This window comes from Nicrophorus vespilloides, unplaced genomic scaffold (genome assembly GCF_001412225.1).
Source record: "Nicrophorus vespilloides isolate i.1.1-1 unplaced genomic scaffold, Nicve_v1.0, whole genome shotgun sequence".
NCBI classification, from domain to species: Eukaryota; Metazoa; Arthropoda; class Insecta; order Coleoptera; family Silphidae; genus Nicrophorus; species Nicrophorus vespilloides.
This window is the reverse complement of record NW_017098925.1, coordinates 13,445-37,409: the sequence shown is the minus strand read 5'-3', so window position 1 is coordinate 37,409 and position 23,965 is coordinate 13,445. Positions and strand designations below refer to the sequence as shown.

General features: G+C 32.4%; 4 protein-coding genes across 7 annotated transcripts; 1 reads left to right on the top strand and 3 right to left on the bottom strand.

The window, feature by feature from the left end:
* Positions 1-1,298: 1,298 nt before the first annotated feature.
* Positions 1,299-6,803, bottom strand: LOC108563613 (integrin beta-PS). Of its 4 annotated transcripts, none has more exons than XM_017922344.1 (12): positions 6,674-6,800; positions 5,508-5,658; positions 5,141-5,453; positions 4,856-5,084; positions 4,527-4,611; positions 3,821-3,991; positions 3,207-3,761; positions 2,634-3,149; positions 2,447-2,579; positions 2,262-2,395; positions 2,058-2,210; positions 1,299-2,001 (listed from the first exon to the last, which is right to left on the bottom strand). In XM_017922344.1, exons 1-12 carry the CDS (start codon positions 6,700-6,702, stop codon positions 1,933-1,935), a joined length of 2,538 nt encoding a protein of 845 aa, XP_017777833.1. In that variant the 5' UTR covers positions 6,703-6,800; the 3' UTR covers positions 1,299-1,932. The 4 variants fall into 4 exon arrangements, with proteins under 4 accessions (XP_017777833.1, XP_017777836.1, XP_017777834.1 ...); XM_017922347.1 differs by having other exon boundaries at positions 1,920-2,001; positions 6,775-6,803; XM_017922345.1 differs by having other exon boundaries at positions 1,920-2,001; positions 6,651-6,742.
* Positions 6,804-7,576: 773 nt separating this feature from the next.
* On the top strand, positions 7,577-9,181 carry LOC108563611 (protein ARV1). The gene is made up of 6 exons (XM_017922341.1): positions 7,577-7,670; positions 7,825-7,961; positions 8,023-8,142; positions 8,203-8,356; positions 8,419-8,652; positions 8,715-9,181. Exons 2-6 carry the CDS (start codon positions 7,839-7,841, stop codon positions 8,804-8,806), a joined length of 723 nt encoding a protein of 240 aa, XP_017777830.1. The 5' UTR covers positions 7,577-7,670; positions 7,825-7,838; the 3' UTR covers positions 8,807-9,181.
* A 1,328-nt stretch (positions 9,182-10,509) lies between these two features.
* On the bottom strand, positions 10,510-11,147 carry LOC108563612 (solute carrier family 22 member 13-like). Its single transcript, XM_017922343.1, has 2 exons — positions 11,064-11,147; positions 10,510-10,997 (listed from the first exon to the last, which is right to left on the bottom strand). Exons 1-2 carry the CDS (start codon positions 11,128-11,130, stop codon positions 10,708-10,710), a joined length of 357 nt encoding a protein of 118 aa, XP_017777832.1. The 5' UTR covers positions 11,131-11,147; the 3' UTR covers positions 10,510-10,707.
* A 453-nt stretch (positions 11,148-11,600) lies between these two features.
* LOC108563608 (organic cation transporter protein-like) lies at positions 11,601-21,026 on the bottom strand. Its single transcript, XM_017922338.1, has 6 exons — positions 20,631-21,026; positions 15,531-15,765; positions 13,080-13,272; positions 12,662-13,016; positions 11,849-12,604; positions 11,601-11,790 (listed from the first exon to the last, which is right to left on the bottom strand). The coding sequence occupies exons 2-6, from the start codon at positions 15,753-15,755 to the stop codon at positions 11,712-11,714; spliced, it is 1,608 nt and encodes a 535-aa protein (XP_017777827.1). The 5' UTR covers positions 15,756-15,765; positions 20,631-21,026; the 3' UTR covers positions 11,601-11,711.
* Positions 21,027-23,965: the final 2,939 nt, after the last annotated feature.

Below are 23,965 nucleotides of genomic sequence, written 5' to 3'. Positions count from 1 at the left end.
TTCTTTTGAATATCATCTTTTGTTGATCAATTCACATTTTTCTACTTGGCAAATAACAAAATTTTGAATTTTACTTCTTAATTTGTCTAATATAAGATCAATCAAACGTATTTACGTTGGATACAAATTTTTCACTCGCAAACATTTTTGTGCTGATACTATTTTTTTTATTCTCTTCTGCATTCTTCTGTTCATATTTTCCATTTAATTACATCGACTCTTTCCGTATATAAGTATTGTGTTTGGTTACTTCTCAATGACAAAAGTTCAGTTAGCCCTCGGTTTATGTCTATCCCACAACTGGACTACACTGTAAACATTGATTCGTTTTACGCCGGCTTTTGTAGCTGCACAAGTAGTTGCAATTTAGCAAGTAGAAATGCATGAGCGTATATGAATGAAGGTGATAATAATCGCATAGTGTAATATGTTATTAATCGATTATTGTAAATCTTGTTGCAGATATTACAAACAAAATTTGTATTTTCTCGTCATTTCACGAATTCATAAACACCGTACTTTTATATTACAATTGTTTTGTGGTTTTCAAAGTATATTTTAGAGTGAACAGAACTAACAAGATATAATGAAATTTTAGTATATACAGATATATTAATGCAAGTGAAATATTTCAAATATTTCTGTAAGGTTTATAATTTGAAATCTAGAGACTGTATTATACCAGAATAGATACAAATTGAATGCAGTGATTCGTCCATTGCTAAATTTTCATATATTCAACTTATTTATTAAGTTATCTTTACCTTATCCAAAAATGTTAACAATAATGTTAACAATTTTCGACAATGTTAACAATTTTCGATTGACTGTTGACCCTAATCTTAGTATTAAAAATATTAGTTTTAAAAAACAGTCTTTTTATGGTCTTATTTTTTTTATCAGTTATATTTAAATCTTCTCTTTGTATAATGAACATTTGTCAGCGAAAATATATTTCATAATATCGATAATTACATAAGTATTATTGTAAATTAAAGTTTGTGTTACAAGAAAAATGATTTTCTTAAAATTTACTATATATTTCAGTCTTTTTTTTTTGATGTAAACAACATAAATATGTATAACCTTCACACTAGTTTTTGTATAAATGAAATCTTCGTTATCTGAGACGTTGTAGTTTCGCCTACAATACAATTATTATCAGTTGTACTTAAAAATGATTAATTATTGAAATTATTTATTTTCAAAGAAAAAAAATCAATCGATTTTTCAAGTACATGAACAATCTCTCTTCGTCTCTAAAGGCACATCAATCAATGATTTGCACGCAGATTTGACTAATATATTGCACAGGTTTTTGAATTACTCAAAAGAATAATGTGGACTTCACATTTCGAAAATGTAACAAATTTCACTAAATTTTATTAAAAATTATTTTATATATACATTATGTTAATTTGTGAACTTTGTCTCATCTTGATAATAACAAAAGGATTTGCAAAGATCTTCAGTTTTTTTCTTCCTCCTGCGTTTTCACTCCTGGAAGAGGCTTTACGATTTATGTCGACGCATTACGCCAATCACAATTTGTATAATGTAGTTGAGGTTTTGGTTAGATCTTATAGTAGCATTTTTCAACATAAAAGAAGAGTTGTAACAAAAAAGAAGGATCGCTAAATGACAGCAGTCACCTTGTGTCAAAGTGAGGTAACATTCAGCAATTGGTTACAACTACAAATAAATAATACGTTGGGGACGCGTGGCTAAAAAAAGATTGAGAAAAGCTGATGTAGTGTAGATTACATATTCGAAAAGATTTATACTAAGTTATAAATAATCATATAAGTTTTAAGTATGGACAATTGCAAATGACGTTATTAAAGTTTAGTTTGAATTGCTTAAAAAAATTAATTTTATGTCCACGAAAGTAATTGATGGCAGTAATAAATTATTTTTGTGTTGCGTGATGATTTAACCTTTTCCGGCATACGTGGGGTTCTTGAAAGTGGACGTGGCTTGCTTATAAATCGGATTTTCGCCCTGAAATTGTATCATTTATGTATATATTTTTTTTGCATTAATTTTGTTGATCTTACCGTGTCCCATTTGGCCATCATTCGCTCTTTTTCGAATTTAGCGAACTCTCGACGATCGTGGATCGTGGTAAACAGTTTCCATAGTAGTAGTACGGCTAAGCCCATGAATACAATGGCAGCGATCACTCCGAGGACGATTCCCAAGAGATAAACCTAAGATGAAGCAGTTTTAGTTGTCTTGGGTTCTACTATTTGTTTACATACCTTGGCTGGGCATTCGCGCTCTTGCTGGGCTTTGACAGCAACTTTGTTATGCTCATCGAAGTAGTAGACGTACGCGAAGCGACAGTCGTCCTCGTCGTAAAAGGCGCAGAGATTTTCATCGTTTTCTTCCTTAGCTGTAAATTGGGTTTAAATCTAAAATTCTTCACTTGTGTGAATATATTTACCTTCGACTTTATCCACACCGATGGGTGTAAATTTGGTACAGTTCTTAGCGCATTCCTCCTCGTCCAAAGGACCAGTTTTATACATCTGACATTGCACGCAATGTTTAAACTCTTCGCAACGATCCGAACAAGTCTACAACAACGAAATTAATCATTTTTTTGTTTATCAAATGGATTAATATCTTACGGGACATTTTTCGCAGAACCTTCCGGAATACCTGCCTTCTTCAGTACTCTCACATTTGCAAGATCCGCATTTACATTCACCGTGACCAGAGCAAATCTCACCATCCAACACCCCAGGTGCAAAGCAAGTCTCGTTGGACATTCTGCAGTCGCAAGCGGCGCCACCCCATGGTTCAACGCATTGACAAACGCCGCATTCGCAAGTTCCATGTCCGCTGCAGATTTTACCCTCGTGTCTGTCGCATGAGAAATTGTCGCACTCGCAGAAATTACCATAAACCTTTTCCTCCTCGTTAGTCCTGAGGTTGCATTCGCATTTACCGCAGACGCAGCTTCCTCGACCCGAACAATCAACGGTACTCGTGTTATCCACTCTGCACCCTAATGTGTCTTTGATATTATCCATTTCGCTGGCGGAGCATTCGCAGTAGCGTCCGAAATGTGAGTGGTCGCATTCGCAAATTCCGCACTTGAACGTACCGAAGCCGTGACATTCGTCCGCCTTCTCTATGAAACCCTGTTAAATAAATTTAAAATGAATAATTTGATCGTTTCTTTCTTGGAAAAAAGTTACTTTATGACCTGGATGTTCGCAAGGGCACGAACAAAGCATCTCTAAATCAATAGTCAGACTTTCGTTCAGACCCACCGGATAGATCTGAAGAGTCTGCTTCCAATCTTTAGGGTCTTTGGGACATTGCGTTACCTCAATCTCCACTCTAAACGTGATCACGTCTCCGACCTTAATGTTGCCGCACTTGTTCGTCTTCTTGACGCCGCCGCTCTCGTCCAAACACTGCGAGTAATAATTGATTTTGATGTTACTCTTCGCATTATCCTTCATCTCGACTGTCGAGGATATTTGCTGGTATTGTTCTTTAACCAGGTCCACGATATTCGAAGAATCATTGGACAATTGCCCGCTGAACGCTCCCTCTATGCTTTCCTGCAACCTCTTGTAGACTCCGATCTGCTGCTCGGTCACAGCGAAGATCAAATTGATAGCATTTTGCTTCACCTTCAGATTGATTTGCGAGATGCTAGGGTAGTCTTGAAGCGATGAATGTGTGTACAAACCATAGTTATCCATATGGCACAAACCGTCATTAGGCTTCACAATTCCACCCAACTGTTGAAGTAAAAAAGAACATCATAATTTCTAATTAATTTATGATATAATAAAGTTACTTTTCCGTCTCCGGCGTAATGGAATCCTGCATCAGTCGAGAACACCAATAAACGACGCGCTTGTTCCCTCCAACCTATTTCATCCCTGCACACTACAGCCTGCATTATGGCATCAAATCCGCCCTCTGGAGCATCCAAGTTACCAGATACAGCCGCCTCCTTCACCATAGTCTACAAAAAAACGTTGAACTAAATTTATTTATTTTTTTATTAAAAATGCTAAAATTAAAAACTTCATTTGTAGGATTACGATGATCCTTTTACAAATTATAATTGGAAACTAGTTAATAACTTGGTCCTTCAAGATAATATTTTTCCAATTGATTCTATTTTGCAGTTCAGCAATTATTAGTTTCTAAATAAGAATTCCTTCTTTTCTACTCATTCTCTGCGAAAATAAATCACTCACAAAAAAAAAACGAAAAATAGTAATTCTTTATAAATAAGGAATACTCAATAATATTAGTTATTAAGAATAACAAAACTGAGAGTTTTATAATTGGTTTAAATCCCTGTTTTTATCTTAGAATTTGCATTTCTAATCAAATTTTTCTACAATATTATAGTTTTTATTTACCATGTTATGAGTTTATTAAATGAGTTGCTGTGAGATGTGTAGTGAATGTGTTAATTGAAACGGATTAGATCGTGCTGGAAAATGAACGTAATTAGTTTGTTAATTTGTATTTGTTTCTTTTCGACTTACGGAAAACCTGTTCGTGTCGGTGTCCAACCTCATCGCATGACGGTAACCGTAAGGTGCAGCGCAGCCCGTGCAAGGTTCCCTCAAACTACAACCAATAACTTAACACTAACACCTTTCTTCCCATGCAACGTGACCTCATCTTCGGAGGTTATCAATACAAGGATCTTATAGGATACATTGATTAAAAAAATAAAATGTTTTCTTCGTTTGTTTGCTCCCTATTAAGGTATTCCTTTCGAATTTGTTAATCATTCTCTCTAACCCGGTTATTTCTACTGGATGTACTTAGAGTTAAGAAATTTGTTACAGAACTGAAGCCAGAGACTTACTTTTTGGGTACGGTGCTCACGTAGGGCATAACAACTTTATCCACGAAACTGCCGAAGCCCAATCTAAAGTTCGAAGTTAAGTTTCGCATCGATTCGGCTAAAAGGTTTCCCAGAAGCGATAACTTGTCTTTATCATCCTCCATGGATTTGGACAAATCCATGAGGTAATAAAGATCAACTGGGTAATCTTCTGCTTGAGTGTAGTGCATCTGAAAGCTATACGATTGCCCTGAAAGTAATGAAAATTAAGAACATAAATCTTGAAATAAGCATAAAACAACTAACTGGCTCTCAATTTCAAATTCACTTTTTGTGGTGAAATCTGAACTATATTGGATTCGCCGAAACTTCCTCCACCTGATGATGAACCATGCGCAGACCATGAACTGGAACCAGAAGAGCTGTGGCTTGAAGAACCTTCCACGCTCCATCCTGATTCCATGGTTCCACCTGCAGAACCTCCAGCTGCATGAGCTTTGGACAATTCCCTGGCGACTAGCACTTGCAGGACATTATCCGGGTTCCATACGTACTCTTCCGGGCAAGATTTGGAGCCCGGATTCGATGGTTGGAAACATCTTGCTCTTTCACCGAAATCCTGTTTATTTAGAAATATTTACAAATAGTTGTAGGGAGTTTATTGAAAACTTACCGGTTTGTAGCACCAGGCACACGATGGAGTCTGGATGCAATCATGACAAGAGGATTTGGAAATGCAAGGATTCAGTGTTAACTTCTCTGGAAATTGGGCGTTCCCGGCAAGTACGCACAAGAACAGGACTAATATCCTAGTTAATTGCATCCTGGAAAGTGAAAAAATCACGTAATTTTACTTCAATGAATCCAAAAGAAGCAACGTAATTTAATTTATTAAGATGTTCATGTTATACATCAAAATCGGGAGTAATTTTCTTGGATTTTTATAAATACAAAATGGAACTATTCATTATCAGAACATTTAACACAAATTTGTTTAATTTAATATTAACTTTTTTGTGATAACTCAAGAAGTATTAACAAAAATACAGAAGTTATTATATTAAGGTTGAAATAAGATTTTAACAACAACTTGAATATATAAATTCACAAATATTTAAATTGAAAAGCAAAGAGATTTTAAATTCGCAATTAAAAATGACCGTAATTTTCCTGAAAAAAAAGTATTTTCTTTGAAAGGAATGAAAATGGTTTCTTAATAGTTTAACAATTTCATTACTTATGTAGCAATGATAAGCACTTACTTTTTGTTAACAAAAAACTACTAAATTAACACAAACTAATTCGATTTACAATAAACACTGATTAATACCGTTGATCGATCTGCAAATTGTCTTTTCATTTGTATGCAAGCGTTTGTATTAAGAAAATCAAGAGTTGTAGTGTTGAGTATGACTCAAATTGAATCAGAGACATAAATAGGAGGATTCGTAAGAAAAAAACTAAATTTAAAGACGTGACTCAATCATTCATAAACATATGGTAAATTGAGTTGCATAACTGTGTAAATAAATGAGCGATTTCTGCTGCAATGTTTATTAATGTGACAAATGTTTTCGAAACGGAATTGCGTAGGACAATAATTGAAATTATTAACATTTTTGATTAGTTTGAGGAAACGTACACAGTATTATTGTTAACTTGTTATTTTAATCCCTTATTAATGCAATTTCTATCATTTTGTAACGAATTATATCAAGTCAGATGCGTTATCAATCATTCAAATTAATATTAGAATGCTTAGCTTTCTAGTATAATAGTTTAAAGGGGTGTTAGATATCAATTAATTGGTGGTTACTTTTCTTTTTCAACGTTGTCTACCTTGACTGATAACAGCGAAACCACCCCATTTCCAAAAAAAATGATAATTCCTGATTATTTTGCTTAAGTTAAGTCGCGTAAACACTTTAAGTCAGGCACACCTCTTTGTTACTCCACACTAAGCAGCAACTATATTTGGAAATTGAGTAATAGCACAAGCGCCACCTTCATTCATTACTTGGAACAAACGTAATCCAATTATTCTAAATGATTAATGTTTAATCCGTTGCATACTATTAATCAATATTCATTAACAATAATACATTTTTAAACACAAACAAAACTTGCAACGATTTAGATTATTTCCGGTATAAGATGCGTTTGTTTGAATTGATACTAAAGATTAGTGTGCACATTAAGTTGCATATCTTACGTTGCAAATCTCAATTCGGAGAATATAAAACAGAATGTTTCTTTCTACTAATTCATTTAGAAAATACAATAAAATTGTTGATACCTCCAATAGATGTATCACTTACCCATCAAACTTGCTTTATTGTCAGGAAAAGACAAGTTACATGAGAGTATTTGGAAGAGAATTCTCTTAAATTGAGCAAACTTTTAACAATTTCATATATGCAGATATGATATATTTTAATGCAGCATAAAGATTATTCGCATATTTTAATCGTTCTGAAGGAAAGATATACGATAATAGTTCGAAAAAATTCATCCAAAGATATTTGAAAATAATTGATTTTGTTCAATTAAATATAAACTCTAAAATAAATGCTTAAAATCAATTTTACTAAAATGTTAAATGTGTTTTTATATCAATTATTTCCAATTTATTTGCTAATTGTTAGCAGTTAAATAGCAACATGATCATTTTTTAAATAACAGTTACTTATCACTTTACTTTAAGTTACGGTTACGTAAGGAATTTTAAATTTACTAGTCCCTTCTAACGCTATAATGTTGTAACTAAAATTCGCTACCATGGCGCCACCCAAAGTAATCGCACCGTACCGCAACGCACGAACATAACCAACAAAAAGTAAATATCAACATAATAATGTTATCAAGTTTACGTTGAAAGTGTATAAAAAACGAACATTTATTGATTCTATAAGCCATTTAATCATACATATAAATAATCTGCTTGTGTTTAAATGGTTGTCACATAACTTTTGCTTTTCCAATTGCTATAGAAACGCTTACACAAATGTTCGCTTACGTCCAACAAATGTTGCGAATTGATGATCATTTCGTTTGCATCCACTGCGGTGAGCCCACCCAGGAGCTGTACAAGAAGTACAGTGCATCAGTTCTGAAGCTCAAAACATGTGTAACAAGAAATTATCATCACTTAATATCATCAAGAAATACAATTGTAAATAAACTTTCAGGATTCCTGCAATAAGATTGCCGATAAATACATTGAGTATGATCCAGTGATCATAATCATCGATTTGGTCCTGTTGAATAGAGAAGCTTATCGGCATGTCTTGTACAACACTGGATTTTCAGTGAGCGATTCAAATCTATTGAAGCATCATCATTGTGATTTATTTATTGTTTTTTTTAAGATCCATTGGAAGTTGTTGATGGTGCTGCTTCTCATGGAAACATACTCTGAATGGGTGGTGAAGTTTCCTCCAGATTACAAAACGCCAGTGGTTCTTCACAGTTACTTCACAGCAGATTTCAGTTACTATAAGACTTTTTTGAAAGTTGCATCAAGTATTATAACATATTTTTATTTTTATTACATTATCATGAATTGACGTGATCTCGTTTCGCAGGAGCTGCATCCTTTTTCGTGGTTATCCTGATTTTAACTGTAATTTATAATTTATGGACGAAGAAGAAGAATTTTAAAGAGCTCTTTTTCGATGTTTGGAAATGCACGATACTTTCGAGCTTCGGCATTTTTCTGCTTCTTCCCTCCCTCATTTGGAATATCGACGTGGTTCACGACTATCATCACATATTTGTATCGTTGTATACCACTCTTTCGCAGTTGGTCGCTTATACAGGTAAAACCCAACGTAATTTTAATTACTCTTTAACTATTTTTTTTTGTCTTCTCATTTTCTAGTAACTTGCGATTGCCACAAGCTATGGTCTATATTCGTTATACTGACTTCATACTATTTTAAGATAGTCCACTTCGACTTCGTCAACGCCTGAACGGTGACATAATCATTGAACTATCCACCAGTATTAGTTATGAATAAGTAACGTCTATAATCGTCAAGAAATGAAGATATTTCATTGAATAATGATGTTAAAAAAACTATGCTAATATGCCAAAAGGAAGAAACTTTCAGTTTCTAAAACGAATGTTTTATCGAAAAGATCGATATGATCAAATTGTTGATATATAGAATATCATTATCAATACTTTTCATCATACTCTACGAATTCGTACTGTCATAAAATACATTCTGCAAATGTACATTTTCTTATAAGCTTTTGTTTTCAAATCAAATGCCATGTTTTTTTTAAATGTTAATGCTAGTAGCAGCAAATTCAAAACTGGTTTTTATTACAGTTATTGCTGATCCATTCGAATCATATTGTTTAGTTCTGCAATAAATTATTTAAAAAACCCATTTTTTTTTTCTATATTGTTATGTTTAACATATAATTCTGTTGGTGCAAGGGCTATTTTTGTAATGCTAACATTAATTATGTAACAGTTTAAAATACTGTACATATCTGATGATGTTTTCCTCCTTCTTTGAATAGTCTATCATATTGCTAAATCTTGACAAAACGAGAGTTTTACTGCAGGGGAATTCATGTTAGAAAGGAGATTTTCGAATCGGATCCTCGGCGATTCTTAAGAAATATTGAATGTTATTGGATTTTATGTATATATTTGGTCGATTCTTGTGTAAGAATGGCGTCCATTGAAGTAGACATCTGTAGTTTTATTGGAAGACATCGTGGAAACAGATGTTCTTATTGAAGATACAAACAATTATGAACCAAAGATTCTTTCCGATCACTTTATTGAATGCATGATAGTATTTTCACTTAATTGGGATTGTCTCTACTGAATTTGGGTTGCCATTTTACCAATGCGAGCCGCCTATGCTCATCAAAGACATCAGTATGTGGCATTTTGATTCCTAGACTAGACGATCGTTGATGGAGACACCCTCATTTGCGTCCGCATCCGCTTGTACGTTTCCGATGATGATTCAGAACTAGGTCTGTTAAGTATATTTCTGGCTTCAAGAGCCCAATGGTTTGTCTTAATTTAGGTTTCTTTGCTGTTTCTTTGGAGGTTAAAGAGTCAGAGAAAATGACGATATTTCTTGTACCATGTGTGTCGAATACATTGCTAACAGCTTTGCACAATTCAGTGAAAGTCGGGAAAGGATTAGTGAAAACCATCTTCGAATTTTACATTTGCTCGGAATACAGCACAGTTCCATCGAAAGATAATCTATTCAGGGAGTTTCTGGCTTCTACAACCTAAGGGTTGGTTTTGATGTTTGTTTCTTCGTTGGAAATACTGCTGATGGAGGATAGAGAGTCAGAGAATTCCGATGTGAAGATGACAATCTTCCGCACTGTAATGTTGCTCTTCCGTATGTAACTGATTTCGGAGAATTGCGTATTGAACCGTCAGTATAGATCTTCAGAAATCCATCGTAGTACAACTCCACTAACTTTGCAGATATTCTATCGTACGAGTTTCCAAATTCATCCCCTTTTTTTGGAGAATTTCCGGGAGGAGACTCGCATTTTTGTCTTCTTGTTTATACCTCTTATGAATGAGTTTTGATGGTCCCCTCTACCTTTGTTGTATGAATATTGATAATCATCGTTGGAACTACATTTCTTCTCCAGTATGAAAAAAAAACTAGTATCTTCGTTAGCATGTGTCGCTGAATCTTAGAAGTAATGACTCCAGCAAAAAGTACGTTAATTTGAATCTATCTCATTGCACCATGTATATACGAAGATCTTGGTTTTAGATACGATCAAGGATTTTTACTGTAAATTGGAAGCAGTGTGACGAAACAAGCGTAGTAATCTATTATCCTTGACAGTATAAAATGTTTTGAATATGATCATCATCGTGATAGTATATCGTCCTTAACCTTCTTGACACCGCCAAACGGAATTTGGTAGAGGATAGGAACGATGATCCTCCAGATCCCTCCGACCACCTCCATGCACATCACGAACGAGGTGACCATTGTGCCGCCGTTCGCCACGGCCATCAAGAATCTCAAGACGAGAAACAGTTCCAACCAAGGCGACCAAGCAGATAACATCCCACAAGCGGATTGCATTATGATGCTAGCAATTAACGTTTTCTTTCTGCCAATTCTATCAGCCATCACTCCGAATATGATGTTTCCTGTTTTTTTATAAAAATAGGATGTTTTTCAACTAATGATGAGAATATCGTAATCATAAATATTACCGAAGAGAACGCCAAGCATCAAAGTCATCTGCGTTACGTCGACGAGACTCTCCTTCCCGCAGACCATAGCAGACTCCAGCAAAAAGTACGTTAATTTGAATCTATCTCATTGCACCATGTATATACGAAGATCTTGGTTTTAGATACGATCAAGGATTTTTACTGTAAATTGGAAGCAGTGTGACGAAACAAGCGTAGTAATCTATTATCCTTGACAGTATAAAATGTTTTGAATATGATCATCATCGTGATAGTATATCGTCCTTAACCTTCTTGACACCGCTTTCAACATCCATGCATCCATGAAATTAAATTGAATTCTCTTTAAATCTTACTCAATCTGTTACTTTCATTTACTATAGAAGTGAATAAAGAGTGTAGACAAGATTTACTAAATATCATAAAAATAAAACATAAATGTTGATGAACCTAACGTTAATATTCACGTTAAATTATGACAGAAGGATTAATTGTATTTCGAAATGAAACGAATATTTGTTGTTTTTTAAATAAATACATAACATTTAATATACACAAGTTGCATCACATTTTTTGTAACAAAAATAAAACTAAGAAGGTACTATTTATACATCTAACAATAATTATGGAAATGTTTAAAAGTATAATAAAAAAATTATATCAATTGCCTTATTCGTCTTCCTCTGGTACTTTGATGGGGACTGAGAGGTAGTTGCCATTGAGGATGTCGTTGTTGTTGACTATTTCTCTGGAAATATGTTTCGAGTTTTAGTATTGTGTTCTTTATTACTTTATGAAGAACTTACGACATTTCGATGTCTTTGACTGTGTCAGGCAAAAGGGCGCTCGATTCGGGCAACGGCAAGATGAGAATGCTCTGGAGTAGAGTCAAACTAGCTAGGATGATCAAAGGTAGATGGGCGCTGTACGTCTTTAGGGAAATGACGAAAGGTGATGCCATTGATCCCAATCGCATCCACATGACTGTTCCTCCAACGCCTGCGTTTCTTAGAACAGTTGGGAACAATTCACCTGTGAAAAGGTACAACGCCGGAGTGGCGATGGATAACCCTATGATACCTAACCCGGCGAAACTGATCCTCGGCCAATCGTGTACGAATCTTCCAGTTGGGATTAAGAGTATCCCGAGGAAGCATAGGGATATGAAGAAGTACGAGGAAGCTATGGTCCACTTTCTGCCATATCTTTTGATGATGAACACGCACATCATCGTACCCGGAATTGTGATCAATCCACCCACTGCCACAGTGAAATAGATGTTTGAGCCGATTTGGCCCAAATACTGCGTGAATCCGTAGAACGTGACACCGCAGATCAACCAATTCACGCATAACAGTAACGTCCTCTTTCTTAAATTAGGCGTTTTCAGGACTGAAGAGAATTTGGCGCGTTCCTCCTGCTTCGTTTCAGGGACCGCAAGGAAAGCCTTTTTCACTTCCCTCTCGTCCATTCCGTTGTGCTTCGCCGCTTTCTCTAAAATAACAGCGGCTTCTTTCCTTTTACCAGTCGCAATCAACCATCTGGGTGATTCTGGGATCAACCTTAAATTAAAGTAGACGGTGAAGATTTGCAGATTTCTTAAGCTTAAAAACACGTACCAAATGTAAACGATGAAGAATCCGCTGAACACCGATAAAGCCAATTGGAGTTCTCTCCAATCCCTCAAGTAGTAGGCCAGACCTGCCATCAGCGTGTTCCCGATACCGAACGGAATTTGGTAGAGGATAGGAACGATGATCCTCCAGATTCCGCCGACCACCTCCATGCACATCACGAACGAGGTGACCATCGTGCCACCGTTCGCCACGGCCATCAAGAATCTCAAGACGAGAAACAGTTCCAACCACGGCGACCAAGCAGACAACATCCCACAAGCGGATTGCATTATGATGCTAGCAATTAACGTTTTCTTTCTGCCAATTCTATCAGCCATCACTCCGAATATGATGTTTCCTGTTTTTTGAAAATAGGATATTTTTCAACTAATGATGAGAATATCGTAATCATAAATATTACCAAAGAGAACGCCAAGCATCAAAGTCATCTGCGTTACGTCGACGAGACTCTCCTTCCCGCAGACCAGATTAAATTCTGTTATAATGCTCGAGTGTATCACGGATTTGTCGTAATCGTAGCCCCATTTGCACGGCATCAGTTCTCTAACGTGCGGCAACTCCACATTCCTCATCAAACACTTCACTTTGGTGTCCTGCAAAAAAAAACATTTCGTAGTTTAAATATGCAAAAAAAACATCTAAAATAGTAACAAATTTCTCTTATACAAATAAATTAATTGGTATACAAATTTTGATCATTTACAGGAACATTTTCTAATCGTTTTTTGTTAGTCAACTCGTATTATTCCCTTCGCTGCATTCTCCTTTTGCGAAAGTGAAAGATATTTTCCACCTTTGTTTCTATCCTTTGTGTCGCCGAGGTCTCGACTTTTAGTCTAAATTAAATATATAATTAAAGTATAACTAAAACAATTTTCTTGTAAAGTTACTAATTGCCAATTAAAATGCAAAGACTATTACCACGTCCAATTAATCTTAACGAATGCAATTAATATACAAAATTACATTCTGAAATTAATTTGTTACTCATTAGTAATTGTGTCTATTCGTAACGGAAGTTTTCAGACAAAAAAAAAATCTTCGATTGATGTAATAGATTGAAAATATTTTAAAATTATTTTTGTCTAACATAGATATTTTCTGTACTTGGTTACTCATTACTATTGTATTTGTTCGAAACGGAAAATTTCAGACAATCTTCGCAAGAAAAGAATTGTTGAAATGTCTTTAAAAACTTGATTTTCTTGCCAATTAACGTGCAAGGACTATTGCCACGTCAAATCACCGCTTGTGAAATGAATAATTTAAACCAAAAAAAATAATTATAAATTGTTTATGTAATATAATGAATGTATTTGCGTTACTCATTACTAATTGTATCTGTTCGAAACGGAAAATCTCATCAAAATCTTAAATAATATTATTTTAGATGCATTAATTATATGAAACTTGAAAAACTGCTACGCTTTCCTTTTCCAAACATTTTGATGTAAAACTCATTGTTACTAATACATTCTTTCCAGATTTCTCGAAAGCGGTAATATCTAATAATTCCATAATTATCTATTTAATTACTTTCGAAATTAATTGTATAATTACGATTGAATAAGGATATTATAGAAAGTTTTTTAATTGTTGTTCATTGAAATAGTAATAACATGTTTAGGTTTAATTGTGCCAATCTCTAGTTTGATGTGCAGTTTTATCTGGTAATTTTCTAATTATAAGTTTAATTCTTCGGAAATTGCTTTGTTTTGAAAATTATTATATAATTGAGCAATTATTTGAAATTATAGGAGAATTTTTCAGTTTCTTTTGTCAAGAATTTTTTTCCTCAAATGATAGCGTTAAATGATAGCTTGTGTTACAAACAAACATGTTGAGTCGCTTGACGAAAATCTTGAGAATCGCTTGAAATTCGCATTAAATGACAGCTGTCATCTTGTGTGTCACAGCGTCACAAATGTGACGTTGGGACAAAATTGTTCAATTTTGACACATGTCAAAAATGTGATGCAAACGCTGGTACAAATTACCATGTGACTATTGTCGCAAACAATAATAATTAAAATCAACTTGTTTTGGTTTAATTTTGTTTCTCTAACAAGTATCATCATAATTAGTTTTAAATATATGCGCTTCTGGTTAGAAGAAGTGTTTAATTTGATAATTATGAATTTAATTACTTAATTATTCTTAGAAAATTGTTTTGATAAATATTTTGTATAATTATACGGGAATCTTTAAAAAATGTGAATATTTCTTAAAAATATTATACAAATGTCAAAGATCATTATAATAAACTTGTCAGCATTTGATTCTTGACTATTATTAAACAAACAACATCGTTTTTTTGTTAATATACAAATAATTTCTTGCATAATTTGCAGTTTTATTAATTCTGTAAAGGTCAAAGGATAGAAGAAAGCCGAAAAAAAATGACAGAATCGTCTGCAGAAGAATTTCATGCGAGATTGTGAAATCACCATCTATTGTTTCGATTGGACACACTTTCGATTTTCAAACTGCGATTTTCCTCGATTCGTGATTATGAAACGAAATGTATTCATTAAAATGATTTCAGACCTTCTGCATTTACGTTTCGACATCAACGTCAAGTTAATTTAATTGAGTGTACGCAATTAAACTGAAACTATAATTGAAGTCGGTTGGAATTTATAGACGTGCGCGCATTTGAATCGAGCAGAAAGTAAAATTGTCAAAAAAAAAATGGAAAGCGTGACACAACTCTTGCACATACAGAGTGACAAAAACACATAAATATTGTAAGATGTAAATCATCTGTGTGTTATTTGTTGTGTGATTGTTGTCGCACTTTCACCCATCATCTCGGAAACGTTACGCAACGTTTACTGCAGAATGCGCTTACATCGTAATTGGTTTCGTTGCCGTAGGGTCGGATGTGCTCGATCCAATCCTCGACGGTCAACAGTTTGAAGTCTTCTGGTTGTCTGCACCAGTGGTCGGTCGGCGGTGCGAGGAAAACTATGCCCAATTGGAACCAGGCTATGGGGAACTTGAGGAGAGCCATGCAGATGGATATCCTCAGTTGCCATTTACCGAAATCGCCGACTGTCTTCTCCAATAAATCCATGCTGAGATATCTGAAAAAACAATACTTTTTGTTATTATATAGCAGTGTTTCTTAACATATGGGTCACAATCCAAAATTAGGTTACGTGTTTGTTTAATGACAGCTGTCACCTTGTGTCAATGCGAAATACTATAGTTGCAACTATAGTCTATCTTAATATACTGATTTTATTGTAAAAATTGTCTTCAAAACCGCCATTTTTTAATCAATCTTTTAATTGCTTCGTTTAGACAATGGCGTTTCTACTATTTGAATCCAAACTAGTTTTGTCGCTTACATAATAATTGCTTAAAGTACATGAACTATTGCTTAGTTACTTTGAATTTATTCCTCATTATAAGTTTAAGTTGTATTTAAACGTAGCTCTCTCTGATAGGACAAGGATTTACAAATCTTGGACAACTATCTTTTTGATACCTTTTATTTCTATCAACAATGTAGACAATCGTTTGTGTTAAGACAACTTGATAAATTGTTTTGATTATTTTAACATCTTTTATATTTTGTCACAAAATTTGCTTAAATACAAAACACAAAACAGTTAATATTGTTACGTCTTTTGTACATCAATAATTTTGGTCTCAGAACATGCATAGATTTTTTTTTCAAGTTAAGATAACTTAATTGGATTGGAAATTGTTATGTTTTTTTTTGTTGAACATCTATTATTGTTGTGACACCATTTGTTTAAAGACAGCTCAAAACAATTGAAAATTTTGTCCTTTGAACACATATGATCTTTTATTAACACCATTTGTTTAAAGACAAATCGAATTGATATTATGTTTTACTATTGAATGTTCAAGTTAAGACAATTTAATTCTATTAATGTTTTGTCGCACAATTTGTTCAATTATAACTCGAAACAAATTGAATAGTGTTGCGTCTTTTGAACATCTATTATTTTCGTCTCAAAATATACATAGTAAGACCATTTTTTAAATTTTGAGTTTGTCTCATCTCTACTTTTAATCCTAACATTACAAAGATAAATAATAAAAAAAAACAATTAGAAACTGTTACGTCTATTTGTTTTTATCACAAACATTTTTTCTTTGTTGCTTTTTAGAACATCTATGCTTTATTTCTTTCCAAAAATAATATATTTTTTGAATATTTCTTATTGTTAGTCGTACTGTTTGTACAAAGATAACTGAATACTGTAGTTTATCGAACGGAAATTGATTTTGTCAAGGCAACTGAAAACAATTGAAATTTGTCACAATTTTTAACATATATTATTAATGTCATACCATTTGTCTCACAGCAATTGAAAATGATGTTTAGACAACTTAATAATATTGGAAATAGCTGTTTTTTTTGAACATCTTTAATTTTGCTTAAAACCATTCGTATAAAGTCAATCCAAAAACAATTGAAAATTTGTTATGCCTTTTTGTACGGGAATGCCAAAAATTGTTGAAGAACTAACTGTTCTTTTGAACATCTATTTTTGTCACAAATATATAACTAAACTTCGTTTTTTTCCATACCATAAAGACAGAAAAAATTGATTCAATTAAGTCTTCCACATCAACTATCATAAATTGTCTTAATTTCTTCATTTATTATATATATGTACAAAAAAAAAGACATTTGTTTAAATCTGTGTACATGGATTTCCAAGAAAAGACCTAGAAATGAGACATTTTTTGATTTTTCTTAAAAGTTTTACTGTTTCATTTATTTCTTTTTATACACATTGTATACGAGTCTTTTCTTATGGTTTTAAATCTTTGGATGATTTATATATATAATGGAAACGTTTCACAGATTTCTCAAACATAAACATTTGTATTCGATAACATTGAAATAAAAATGATGCAATTTATTTTTTAATCAACTTTGAGGATAAAACACAGCAATTAATTCATTTATAAATAACATTATTTTTGTTGCGGATTAATATTTTCTCATGTTTCGCATTTAATATTGCTTCCAGCTGAATTGTACGAAGTTATAATTTATAATGTTCCTCTGGATTCTTCAAGCATATTTGCATTTTTTTTGTTCCTTTCTTCAGTTCTTTTTTCATCCAATTGATTGTGTTCTAATTGCGTTTCAGATCACATCCGTATTAGGTATATCTTTTTCAATGAAATTACGAAAGATTTTATGTAATAAAGAAATTCAAGTTTGTATTTAGATAATTCAAATTATCATAACCAATTTGTAGAAATATGTTAATATCACTAATAAAAAAATAGTTTTAAGATAAGAATTTAAAGAATGTGTCATATTTTCATTTTGATCACTGTCTTCAGATATTTATACATATCCTAATATAAGAAAAGAATTTCAAGAAAATGTGAGAGATTTCAATTTTGATCACTATCTTCAGATATTTTCACATTGAATTTGATTCTATGAAGAAGAAACTCTTTGCAGACGAGCGGCAGATATATCCGCCCTATCTAACTATTTCATTCTTATAGCAAATTCCTCTCACAATTTGCAGTTACTCCATGTTTCATATTAACATCAAAATATCGTCTGATTTTAGACAACTATACATAATTCAAATTGTCATAAAAATATTGGATTCGCAAAAATAAGTTAATATCATTAAAAAAATAGTTTTAAGAAAAGAATTTAAAGAATGTATCCTATTTTAATTTTGATCACTGTCCTCAGATATTTACAAATATCCTAATATATATATCTTCGGATATTTTACACATTTAGTTTGATTCTATGAAAAAGAAACCCTTTGCAGACGAGCGGCATATATATTCGCCCTATACTTTACAAGGAAGACTTAACTTGTACAAAAATTTCACTAACTATTTCATTCTTATAGCAAAATGCATTTCGTTTTTTATGACTAAGACAAATTTCTCTCACAATTTGCAGTTACTCCATGTTTCATATCAACATCAAAATATCGTCTGATTTTAGACAACTATAGCTAATTCAAATTTAGATTCGCAAAAATAAGTTAATATCATTAAAAAAATGGTTTTAAGAAGATAATTTAAAAAATGTATCATATTTTAATTTTGATCACTGTCTTCAGATATCCAAATATATATATCCTCAGATATTTTACGGTTTTGGTTTGTGTTTATGAAAAGAAACCCTTTTCAGACGAGCGGCAGATATATCCGCCCTATCCTTTACACGAAAGACTTAACTTGTGCAAAATTTCACTACTTCATTGTTATAGCAAAATGCATTACGTTATTTATGACTAAGAAATTGTCTCCGCACAAATAATTTGCAGTAACTCCATGTTTCATATTAACATCAAAATATCGTCGAATATTAGACAACTATACATAATTCAAATTGTCATAAAAAAATTGGATTTGCAAAAATAAGTTAATATCACTAAAAAATAGTTTTAATAAAAGAATTTAAAAAATGCATCATATTTTAATTTTGATCACTGTCTTCAGATATTTACAAATATCCTAATATATATATATCTTCAGATATTTTACACATTTAGTTTGATTCTATGAAAAAGAAACACTTTGCAGACGAGCGGCAGATATATCCGCCATATCCTTTACACGGACGGCATAACTTGTACACAATTTCACTATTTCATTCTTACAGCAAAATGCATTTCATTATTTATGACTGTAAGAATAATTCTTCGCACAAAGAATTTGCAGTTTCTCCATGTTTCATATTAACATCAAAATATCGTCGAATTTTAGACAACTGCACGTTAAAACAAACAAATTTCAAACTCTTATTCAACAATTCCGAAAGTTTCTCTTATTTTTTTTGTTGCCTCTTCGAAACGCAATTAATTCGCGCTAGAAATAACAAGAGAAACAAATCAAAAAAAAAGTCTAGCAAACATCCGGTTACGTAAATTGATTATTTGATTGCTATACGATAATTGTTTCGGGAATTACAAAGTGCGTGCAATCAATTAATTGATAAATTTTGTAAAACTTAATTTCCTTCGAATTTCCAGTTGTAATTTGAAAATTATCACCAATTAAATTGTTTGGTTATTTTTAATTCAGACTTTGTACTGATTGCTTTTCTTTTTTTAACCTCACGTACGTTGAAACTTTTGTTTCTTGGAAACATATTAAAATAGATACATTTTTGATATGTTGTCAATTTATATTTAATATTGGCGTCAATTTTTAAAAAAAGAAAATTGTAAAAACTTTTTACTTTTCTATAAACTTTACTTATCTTTTTAATTTTTAATAATTCTCGCCAACGACTTGAGCTAATATGATATGACTTTTTATTTGTGAAAAGAAATAATTCAAAAACTTTCTCATTATTTCGTACGATTTAACTTTTTTTGTCGGTTTTTTCTTGAGGGAATTTTTCAACAAATACTTTTGTTTCTATTCAGTCTTCTATTGAAATGAAGTGGTGTCAGGACTTTTTTTACCTATTACCCCAAAACATATTTATTGAAGTCTATGTTTAATGTATCATAAAATTACAAACAATGAGGTCAAACAATGATTTAATTGGTAACCAATTTCAAAACCACCAAGAATTTAATTTTTACTACCACTTGTGGTAATTTACTACTTAACTTATGTCATTTTGACACTGTCTTCAATAATTGCCAATTAAATTTTAGTCACCAAAACTTTCTTTTTTACCCCTTTGGGGTAATTTACCCCAAACAACTTTATTTAGAAATATATATTTTTTGGGTTGATAAACTTATTTAGTTTAATACGTTGTTCATTGCACGTTATATCAGTAATAATTAAATCTTAATCAATTGATGAAAGTGTTTTCATGTTCATGTCCCAATTTTGTATGGTTTTTACCAGAGACTCTTGTAATTGTCGATCAGCATTAGAAATCAATTGCATTTTGTTGACCCAAATAGTGACCAACGCGAAGCAAAAAGGGTAAAATAAGAGAAAAAAAAAGACTTACGTTTATCAACAAATAAAGAAAAAAGTTCGTTGAATGATGAAAACCTGCCCTTCCTGCTCTCGTCTCTATTGGCGATTCTTTCTCTTCCTCGCACCGTGTGTTAATTTAAAAAAAACAGAGTTTGCATCGGCCGAGCGAAAAAGTGTAACTGGTTTGCGGCGCGATAAGAGAAATTCGTGAAGTGAAAGTGTACCAACACGCACACAAATACGGACACTCCAAAAGCACGTACTCCTCCTCTTGGTCCAAGTGATTGACTAGACACGTTTTTTTACTTCTTCCTCGAACTCTCGCACCTTCATCGATACAGTAGAGGAAAAACACAGAATCATCCACACGACTGTTTTGCGTTATATAAATATGATCGCATACTTTTCCACTGGAAGGTTACCATTTGAAAGAGAAATAAAAAGTAGTGCTCGAGTCAACTTTCAAATCCGTACGCCGTCTCTCATTCAATCGCGAAACATTGAAATGTTCACTCTGTTAATAAACTAATGGAGCATTTAATATAAAACAATAATGAAATGGAAAGTTGCTGATGAGAAAATTTTAATAAATTTGCACATTTTGTTTCAATTTTCTGTTTTGTACATGTGTATACTCTATAAAAATGCTAATTTAACTTAAACTCGTATATATTTTGAAGCAAATTAATGTTTATTTAAACAGAATTATTTTTTTTTTGTTGATGGTTCAATTTATTTCGATCACTTGGAATCTCTATCAGCTATAGCTACTCAATATTTAATCAGGTTTTGTCTTGATTTGATTTATTATTATTATTCCTTTATACTCTTTGCGAGCTACCACAGTTTTCTTCTGTAGACAACCCGAGGTTTCATAAAGGTTTTGCTTTTAGTTTTCAAAGTTTTTTTTTTCGTGTTGCCCGATGCATCAAGGCAAGTGAGAAAGTTAAAGGTAAATAAAACGTTAGTGACTTTTTCTTGTAGGAGCGTCGATCTGTTGTCAAGGAAGAGCAGTTTCCTTGTATGTGCATTACAGGTGTGCGTGTGCAACTACTGCACCTAGTTTATTGTACGTATTGCGTACTTAGTGTTGTTGGTGGGGAAATAAATTATTATTAAAAAATTCAAGAAAAAATAAATTACAATTTACTTGGGATTTACGTAAATTACGGAATTTCGAGTGGACGCACGTGCTAAATAAATCGATAAATAAATATCTGGGAAAAAGGAAACGTTAACTTAATGAGTCACTGTGCGAAAACGTTTGCATTTATTTATCTTTTGAGACTCTGATGTTTTTATTTATTTCCAAGAAGAAATAGTCATGTTGACAGTGACAACCTGTCATGATGACAGTGTCCCACTGTCATGATAACAGTGTCAACCTGTCATGATAACAGTGTCCCACTGTCATGATAACAGTATCCAACTGTCATGATAACAGTGTCCAACTGTCATGATAATAGTGTCAACCTCTTATGATAACAGTGTCCAACTGTCATGATAACAGTGTCAACCTGTCATGATGACATGTAATTCTCTCATAATGACAGTTTGAATAGCATTAACTCTTAGCTCTTAATTCTTGTTATAAAGATTTTCTAAATTCTACATTAGTTCAATGAAATTACACCTTGCAAGCTTTTAGTGTTTTCTTATAATTTGAACTTATGTATTATATAATGATAGTTTGAAAAGAATCATTATTTCGATTTGATATTAACTTTGATAGTTGGAACTAAAGAGCTTTCATAAATATTCATTCAAAATTCTGCATTAGTCCAGGGAAAATTTTCACAATTTTTACTTCTTTTAGTGCTCTTGCTTTTATTAATTATTTTCCATTTACAATAATTGTCTGATGTCTTCTGTTTTAAATCTTCAATTTTATTTGCTACTTTTCTATTGGAAGAGTATTTATTATTTAGCTGTGTTCTATCGGTGCATAGGAGTTTCTGTGATTTTTAGGAATTTATTAGCTATCTTTTGGTTATAGAGAGTTATGAGTGACGAATACAAAATTTGCTATTGTTTTGGGACGATTTTGCGCAAATAGAGCATCGATTAATGTATGCAACTGGAAGTACAGTCATGATATCAGGACAGTGAAGAAGACACCTTTAACTTCTTGTAGAAACCCGAATCATTCGGATTACTTTGTTAAATTTATAATATTTTCTCTTAATGGAAGAACTATAAAATTTGCGTTACCATTTCGACTGTATTCATTAAAGAATGGATTACAGGTGTACTAGAAATCCACCTAAAGAAGTAATCTTATATTCAAGACCGTTCCATAATGCTAGTAGAGATTATATTGTCATCAGCACACTATTTTTCATATAAACTTTGTAAGTCATTCTCTGATGATCAAGGGAATTTATTTTCTCCTCCAAACAGTGTTTTTCTCGCAGATTTTTCAATTTTCAAAAAATTCACGAAACAATGATTTGAGCGACATCTGTTTTACTCAATGCGCATTTGGCTGCAGTAACCATCAGGAACAAATGTCACCTGTCATTTAATGCGTTTCCTCTCAACATAACAGATGGCGCCACTGTTTATATATGAAGCCAATACTTTTAAATTAACATACGTAGAAAGTTTTCATTACTTTAGTTACATTTTCTACTTCACTATGCATGCGCAAGTGATATGTTAGTTATCTATAACACATATGATTTATAAGAATTATTATTTATAAAACTATTATTAATATTTCACTTTTTCTGGAAACGATCTTTGAATAATTTTGTTTTTGTCAATACTGTGATGTTTCTTCGATTATTTTTACATCAAAAGTTTAAATAAAATTTTAAATTATTTTAGCGTCGCAATCTGTGAAACTTTGACTTGTTATTAAACGTAAAATAATTGGAAACGTAAAACCATTGGACTGATTACAATTTATTGTCGTCGCCAATAGATTTATATGCGTGTATTTGCGTGTAGAAATGCATAAAATTCGCATTTAATTTTATTTTATTATATTTATTTTTTCATTCTTAACATAATTTTATCTTCCGCTTTTTTTCTTCGTGTTTGTTCCTGTTTACAACACTTTTGTTGTGTTTGTAAAGTGCAACAAGCGAATGAGTCGATTTGAATAGCAAAACGGTATTTTCCTTTTATAGAAAGTCAATGTCAAAACACTTTCGTTTTTGCATTGAAACTTGCATCGACTCGAAATGATGTTTATTTAAATCCAATTTTGTTTCAATGTTTCAATAAATCAAATTTTTAATCTAAGAACATTTTAAATGAAAAATTTACATTTTTTTTGTCCTCTCCATAAAAATTTCGTCTACTTATTGTAATTAATTACATTTGTACAAAAAAAAACAACATTTTTAAACATCATTTTGA